The 8892-nt window shown below is 39.1% G+C and overlaps 1 protein-coding gene across 4 annotated transcripts in view; it reads right to left on the bottom strand.

Annotated features, from left to right (window-relative positions):
• si:dkey-71h2.2 (low density lipoprotein receptor adapter protein 1) overlaps positions 1-8892 on the bottom strand; it is a 42914-nt gene that overhangs the window by 5129 nt on the left and 28893 nt on the right. The window contains exons 9-10 of one of the 4 annotated variants that reach the window (XM_056580942.1): positions 8653-8687; positions 1379-5124 (exon numbers count right to left, since the gene is read on the bottom strand). In XM_056580942.1, coding sequence (XP_056436917.1) covers positions 5079-5124; positions 8653-8687 — 81 coding nt within the window. In that variant the 3' untranslated portion in view covers positions 1379-5078. Of the gene's footprint in view, positions 1-1378; positions 5125-8138; positions 8231-8652; positions 8688-8892 lie in introns of those variants that run through there. The other 3 variants (XM_056580944.1, XM_056580943.1, XM_056580945.1) reach the window with 3 other exon arrangements.

Genomic DNA, 8892 nt, shown 5'->3' with positions numbered 1-8892 from the left:
GCCTTTGTGGGAGCCAGGTTGGATGGAGGGTTAGTTTCAGTCTGCAGTCTCATTAGGGTTTAGCTTTTCTCACTCTTTGTTTAACTGGATTGTAAAATGGTTCTTAACTCCTAACTGGTGTGTTAGCCATGTCTGCTTCATGCTTAACAGCCATTTAGCAATTAACGAGTCTCTAATGAATACAAAATTAGTAATTCAATCCCACATCCAGGGCAACAGCTGACAAATTTGACTTTGATACTTGACAATTTGCCCCCTAACCAAATAAATGTTCCTGAATTAGAATAGACGGAATTAGTGCAGGGTTTCTTGTATGGTGTTCTGTATCCAATCCTATTATCACCATAATCATCATAATAAATGTTGTCCGTGTCATCATGTCTTCATCATGGGTTCTATTATCATTACTACTGTAATGCTTTTGAAGGCATGAATCCACTGACACAACAAGCCTGCGACCCAGAAATCTATTTTGGTCACATCGACATCAAGGTGACACCAAGCAATTCCACTGGTAGCTGCCGACCTGCATGTGAAAATAGTTCTTCATTTACAGGGAAACTTGAGACAAGGAAGAATAATAAGTAGAAAGGAAGGGAGTTGACTATCAATAGATATTTATAGAGGCCAGGAGTTAATGAACAATTGAGCTCCTGCAGAGCTATAGCTCCTTAGTTAAAACATTTTTTACTAAAGATGAATTTGAGAACCATTTTAGACAAATGGTGCTAAAAATAAACAATTATACTGAGCACAAATATCCTCAAAAACATTTGAGGTGAAGACTCGACAGTAAGCATAATTCAATGAGCTGAAACGTGTGGAGATCAGATTCCAATAAATGGAAGACATTTGAGTATATTCTGCCGAATTTCAGATATTATTGTGACAGGCCAAAAAAGGTTAGGAACCTGTGTGATAGACGAGGCAATACATAACAGAATGGAGGAGGAAATAAACAACAAAATGCTTCAATTGGTAGATGCAACAATCCACAGAGGGATCCACGCTTGACTGAACAGGAATGAACTTAAAGGCAGGAGGAAGGATCCTTTCCCTGCAATGCATCTATACAAGCGTGTCTCAGGTGTGTGCTTCAGACTGCAGCAACACAGTTACTGTTGCTGATCCACTGAAGTTTGACGAAACATCCCAATCTATATGTAGCCCAGAGACATGTGTGTTATTCCCCTCCAATACCACAACAACAAGAAGGCTGGTGTTTGGATCTTCCATGACCATGAAGCATGAGCACAGAAGGTGGGTTCCATTCCTCATATGTTCTGGGTTTGATCCCCAGTGTCCCCAGGGGGATTGGATGTCCACAGGCATCTTATGCCCCAAACCCTACCTGCTATGGATGAAAGTGTCTACTAAATAGTTAATTCCGTATGAAGTACTCTAGGAATCCTTTATCAATGCCGAAACCAGATCTCCGTAACACATCAGTCAACAGTCTATCTGCATTCAGGGAATGTTGTATCTGCCTCCCCCACTCACTCAACTATTGTTTCTCAGATTGGCTTGCTGCCATTGGGCCTATTTTGAGGCAACGATTGATTTACTCCATTTTCAGATGACAATTTAACCTGCAGCCGTTGGTCCTGAATAGTACTTCAGCTTTTCGTATGCAGAAATTCAGACGTGAAATGTCTACCGACCTCTTTTGGTGTTTAATACATATTTTATGTTTTATTACGTTTCCCTCTCCTCTTGTGTTTGCAAGACATATTTTCAGAGACTTGAGATTCACATCCAGGGGTTTTGTCCAGAATGTCCTTCCTTTGTATTTAGGCAGTGGGAGGGTGTAGGCCTAAAGCATAACAACCAGATAATAACTTCTGTGTGCCAGTCGTCTGTATCTTGTTAATCCTATGTTTGCTTTTTTCATACTGACTAATACTTTGACAGGAAATTGCTTGTTAAAAGCACAGTCAAAATAAATTAGACGTGACTTCGGCATTGTGTGGAGAGAAAATAATGTATGTGTATTGAATAGGAAAGCAAACCACTTTAAACGTCTTGCTTATCCTCCGTGTGTTCCATTATTACACTTAAAGATAATTTTCAGCCCCCGTTTGAACCTCGCTGTAAGCTTTTTGCAAGGAAAATGTTTACGGAAAATAAATGAAAGGGCAGTACTCGTGGAATATTTTATGTACACAGGAGGACACTTTCTGCTGAGGGCTACTGCTGATTGCACCACTAGGATTTACCTGAACCAGATCTTTCCCAGGGACTCCACAACTTGGTCAAATTTACAATCAAAGATGTTTGCTGAGGGCATCCATCTACTCTTATATAGGGAATAAAACCTAATGGCACATAATACTGAAATGAAGCTGCCCTATGCAGGGTGACAAGGCCAAGTAAAGTAAGTGAGTGCTAATACATATACGTGTTCAATTCAGCCTTTGATGTAACAATGAATTACTGTTATTTTCTTGATTGAATGCTAATTAACCTATTTATTATTAGTTATGCAAAACAACACAATGCATTGTTCCATTTAGCATCAGTGTTGGTGTAAGTGCAATGAAGTTATATTTATTAATAAATCAAGTCCATCTTCTAGATATAACTACATTAATCTTCACAAAAATAGCCCTCTTCCCTTGGACAGTCCCACGAATGATACATGATTTTTAAATGGTAAAATATAAGACCTTCAAAAACGCGATGACCATATCCAAGCTTTGACTGACAAAAACAGAGATTATTCTGTCTGTACATCAACTAAATATGTTTTATTCACAAACTGCTCTCATAATATTTGACATATCCAACAGTTGCATAGGTATCCAATATCAAGCACCCTCTTTGACAAACGACAACATTGTTCTGTTGGTTAGCCAAGATGATTAAGAAATATAAACATTTTAACTAGTTACTATAGCTACATTGTTACCCAATATGTATTTGCTTTTCTTGACTTTGCATTGGTGTTTCCTAATATTGATTTGTACTGCATCTAAAGGAAAACAGATGCAATTTGAATATAATTAATTTACATATATTTAAGTAAACAAATATGTAAGTAATGAACTCTTAAACAAGAAAAATAGATACATTTTTTTGAATATAAAATGACATCTGAGTTTTTGTCTCCAGAAAGAAGTTGGACAAAATAAAAGTTTTACAATATCCAATGATTTTGTTGAAATGTGTGTACTACTTATTTCACTGCCTTAACCTATCTTTCTCGAGTTGTGTGGGTTAGTTGGAAGTCTTCAGTATATAGATAAAACCAAACTAGACAATATTAACATCCAGGCAATAACTGTAAATAAAAACGATAGTGATTAAATAATATCCCCCCCCCATAAAAAAGATCATAGAGCAAATTTTGAGACAAAAACAAGTTAGATGATACCAAAATAGTAGAGAAATTAAAAAATAATTTAGGCAAATCTCATAACAATACCAACAAAAAAGAATCCGGAATCCCACACATTCCCAAGTCCTCATTCTAATTCAACAGGGCTCCTGAATGTGAAGACAGTGGTGGTGGTCTCCCACCCTATCGTCTCTCTCTTTCTCTCTTGCTCTCTCTCTCGCTCTCTCTGGCATTTCCAATGGCGCAGAAATGAAATGCAATTAAGCCCCATGGTCTAACCTGATAAGCCATCCCATTATTCTAGTAGTGGGTGTCATGACAGCGACACACAGACCCCAATATTCTATAACCCATAACCCATAATACAATTTGAGAAGAGAAAATAGTTCATAACATAATTATTAACTGTATAACCAAATGAAAAAAACAGGCATTCACGTTTTTTATTTACAAGAGTAATAAATGTTGGTAGAAAAAGTATAACCCTGATTGTATTCAGACTACTTACAATGCTATAATATTTACATAAATAAAAATACACATATTGAAAAAATACAGCATATGCAAATAGTGTGGGAGTTTTATCTCCAACGCTGTAATTATATATTTCTACAACCCCTTAAATTACCCAGCATTTTCAACAGTATCATTCTATTTAGAGGCAAGTAATTTGATAAAGGTCTAGAGACAGAGAAAATAGGGAAACAATTTAGTTGTTTTGATTTATAACCTTTATAGACGTTAATTGAATACCATCAGACAAATGAGTGCTGATTTGACATTTCAACTGACTTTTTTTAATAATGAATGCTGTAGAAGTATAAGTGCAACTCTTTGTTGCATTAGTTGGCTGATGTATTCAGTATTAATGGAGACCGTTTGGATAGGGACAGTAAATGGACACAAAAAATTATAAAATGACCTACGATTTAATCTATGATGCCGATTTTTGAAAGTGTGATTTTAAATGTTTGTTTATCAATAAACAAACAAGATATTTTAAATAAGTTGATATTGGTGTTATAAAATATATTTAATGTCACTGATTCTATACTAAGCTTAAGATGTATATGAACCTTTCAGAAATGACATCCCTCAGCTATATTGGTTTAACTTGACTGTATGCTTTGCTTTCACATCATTCTGCCTGTTAGTCACACACTTATATATTTCTAAACTCAAATCGCCAACACACCACCAACACAAAGAACACAAAGGTTCTACAATTTCATTACACAACCGCCCTCTTGTTCTTGGCAAACAGCAGAATACTCATAATAATAACACAAAATATAAACCCATAACACAATCATGAACTGTGTCCAGTTACTGTGAGAGCATCTTCCACCGTTCAACGGATTTCAACAGTGCATTAGATAACACATGTGCTTGAGGAGAGAACAGTGGACAGTTGTCCATGGATAGTTGAAGATGAAAAAGAGTAATAAAGTCATAGTTTGAAGAAAGCAAACATGGATAACAAGAATAGCTTTACAAATACTTAATGACTGACGGCTGGATTGGTGTTTGATTATTGAAAAAAAATAAGACATTTCTTATCATGAAGGCCGATTTATCTTTGAGTGGTGTCTTATGTTGGGCCTAACGTGGTCTGTTGTTGCACTGTGTGTGCAGGAAGTTGCGTATGGCAGGAGTTCAGTTGTGTCCATGTTTCTGTGGACTGGGGCCATGCCAGTCTATTGGTTCCGGTGTTGGGCTCCCGACCAAAAAGGTACTGGTTTCAAACGCACGACCAGACTGTCAGAGGCTGTTGGCGTGAAGCCAGTCTGTGAAGGGACCGGGAGAGAGAGACAGGCAGAGACAGAGAGAGAGAGACAGACAGAGACAGAGAGAGAGAGAACGGTAAGAAAGATGATGTCGACTAGATTACCGTGATAGATGAGGAGTGGTCTGAAGTCAGAGGATTTAACCTAAAGGTCCCTGCTCTGACTACCAATCAGGACATTAATGAACAGACAACAGAGACAAGGCCAGCATTGTGATTTGTTAGGCAGGTCAAACAACACAATCACCGGCTGACTATCGAACAGGGTATATATGCACTCAGGACAGGAAGTTGATTTTTCAAACTGTTGTTCTCTGGCTCCTACACGGTATGTCGGACACACACACACACACACACACACACACACACACACACACACACACACACACACACACACACACACACACACACACACACACACACACAGACACACACACACACACACACACACACACACACACACAGTAAAGACAAAGGGGAACTACTTCAAAGTGAATGTATAGTGTGGCACCAGCCTCAATGCTTGTGATGCAGGGATTCTCCCTGACTTTGATTCTCTTTTCCAGGGTGGCTTCCTTTGTTCCCAGACGGCTCAAGTCTTCATCAAAGTAAAACCAACACGCCCATTTTCCAGCACTACTAAGAGAGTAGTGGTTGATTCGTGGCCACAAGTTGGACCGTGGGGGCACCCCGGTGGCCCACCGGTGGGAGCGCGTACCACATAGGCTCAGTCTTGAACGCAGCGACCCGGGTTCGAATCCTGCCCTGTCCTCCTCTCTCTCCCATACCCTCCTCTCTAACTCTCTCTATAATAAAGTGCTGGGCCGTTGACGTCATTTTTCGGAATACCGCCGACGGACAACGACGATCCCGGACCGATGGCGTCACCAGTCCGACCATCCCGCGATTGTTTTTTATTTGCAGAAGCAGAGTTGATATTGTTGACGTTTTGTTCTTTTTTTAACAAGACACGCATTCTCCTCTGTTACAAAATAAGCATAGCGTGACGACCCCCATTAAAATATTGGTACTATAAATATAACGGAGCTGGGCGGGGCGGAGTCCTAGAGGCTTCCCTCGCTCGGCTCACTGTAGCGCATCGGAGGGGGTCTGAACCAATAGAGATCAGCATTACGGGGGGGAAGCTGTCACAGCCAAGGTCAGGCGCCACGCTGGGGAGCCCCTTGCCGATGGTATTGTTAGTGAGGTTGGAGAAATACATCGGGATAGACTCGTGGTAAAGCTTGGATATAGAGAATCCTGGAAAAAGGTGACAATGCTGTTCGGCCATGTTGGTTCTTTATAGCACCGCGGCATCCGGCCAAACGGCCAAAATATATCACTGGTTAAATCATTAGACAGCGGAGAGAAGAGGAAAAATATGTACTAACAATGTTAAGTAGAGGGGGCTGGGACCATGATATGAACAAAATAAGAGTTTTCATGACACAGGTTGGACTACAGCATGCAGTTTGGACACACGCATGCACATAAACACACACACTCTCACCTCATTTACTGTTGTCTAACTCCTCTACATCCATGCTGCTGTAAGGTAGGTGTGTATATAGATAGGAAGGAAGGAAGGAAGGAAGGAAGGAAGGAAGGAAGGAAGGAAGGAAGGAAGGAAGGAAGGAAGGAAGGAAGGAAGGAAGGAAGGAACAATATAAGAATATTGGGTGCTGGTACCACAAGGGTATACAAATACCATTTATTTAATTACAATAATGTAATGCAAAAAAAAGAGTAACAGCAGCCTCGTATTCAAATTTCTCGAAATCACTTCCAACAGTCGTAGGTTCCCTTCTAAGCTGCTTAAAACCTCATATTCTGAATATGATTAAAAATGACAAAAAAAATCGATCACAAGGATAGGATTGTTTACGTCCAATATGTTTGTTACTCTGTGGTTTACTGCAGTGCATGATGAGAGAGCAACAAACAAGATGTTCTTCAATGCATCCCATTGACTGCGGGTGTGCTTGCATGGGTGTGTGTGTGTGTGTGTGTGCGTGCGTGTGTGTGTGCGTGTGTATGTGCATGCGTCTCTGGGGACAAAGACGAGGCGTGCGATGGGGGAGTGTTCGGAGGAAAATAAGATTAAATTTGATTCATGCGTTTCTCTCCATTTTCAATGGAAATCACTCTCAGCTGAATTTATAAAATGTGACTATAAATGCATGAGTTGCAGGATGAGTTGACAGCACATACTATGGTACCAGTTACTAACTAATCCTTCCCCAACCTAATTTTCGTAAGTCTTCGGTAACGATTATAACCTTGGTATATGTGTGCGTGGCATTTTGCTCTATGAATTCATGTACGCCCGCCTCCAAGCATATTCATGAGTTGTCACCACATACAAATCAGGATATACATAATCACAGCACATATATATTGTGTTTATTAGAGTTAAATAACATCCTTCACTATAAAATCACATTCAATCCTTCTATGGTGGAGAAGGTGCTTCTGAAAACAGCTGATTGCAGCGCAGAATCATGCTTTATTGAAAACCTGTAGCACGTTTGTTTTGAAAGGCTTTTAAATGGTTAGATGTTAACCTTTATATAATCTGTTTATTCAAAGAAGCCTGCATCGTTTTTCTTTTCTGGATTCGATTTCGGTTATGAGAATTTATTATTATGCAACGATAAGGAGCCACAAAATGTGATCTATACACACATATTAGATATAAACACAATGCCAGAGCTGCCAAATCAATGCTCGTGATTGCATAACATTCACTACAACAGGTGTTGTCCACCCTGCCAATATGACTGAGCCAGGCAAATGAAAGCTAGATTGCAATACACCCACTGTGTGTGTGCGCGTGCGTGCGTTCGTGCGTGCGTGCGTGCGTGCCTGCGTGCCTGCGTGCGTGTGTGTGACTCCGGGGTTTTGCAGGTGCTAGGGAATTGGACATTCATCATTTATCAGAAGAGCACGGTGAATGTTGAAGACAAATATCAAGAGTAGGTTAGCGGTCCTCTACGATTAGTATCAAGTGGGTGGTTTAATGTTTCGAGAAATATTTACACAGTGATATTGAAAAGGTATACAGCGATACTGTACTTCATCATGATTCAGGTGGTCGAAGGTTTAATCTGTATTTGCAGACGAGAGGACATTTATTTTGTGGGTGATATATTTACAGATAATTACGCTCTTCAAATAAGTCAAACCACCTTATGTCATACAATGACAACGTTTTAAATAGTTACTTGCCAGTGTGTAAGATAAGAAATCAACGGCATAAAATATTGGAAAATAGGCTTTCCATCATAAAGCCTTAGAAACTGGAAAAACGCCAAATGACCAAAAACTGTTTAATCTAATACTGACTTAAACACATGAGAAATTAAATGTCAGCCTGTAGAAATTATTGAATATATTTTCCAATATAAAAAATATTAAATGAGTTTGCACTGTATATCTACAGACTGTTCTGGGTAGTCTTTGGGGAGTAGTAAGCTTTTATTTCCTAGAATAACACACATACACATTACTACATTCTCACATACTCTACCTTGAGAATGCATCTTCAAGGCCGTCCTCCACGTCCTGTGGGACACAAACAACAATCACCATCAAACTTTATTTAGTTTGCATTTTAAAGCAACAAAGAAATGTTAAAAATAACAAATAAAATACATCACAAGGAAACAATTAAGTGATTTTTATGATGAAAAATATTACAATCTACTGGATAATATAAATATTAAGATTAATTATTCACGTGACGTTTTCTTGTGGCCAATTATAAATG

This window comes from Gadus chalcogrammus, chromosome 21 (genome assembly GCF_026213295.1).
Source record: "Gadus chalcogrammus isolate NIFS_2021 chromosome 21, NIFS_Gcha_1.0, whole genome shotgun sequence".
NCBI lineage: Eukaryota > Metazoa > Chordata > Actinopteri > Gadiformes > Gadidae > Gadus > Gadus chalcogrammus.
This window is presented reverse-complemented; position numbering and strand designations above follow the sequence as displayed.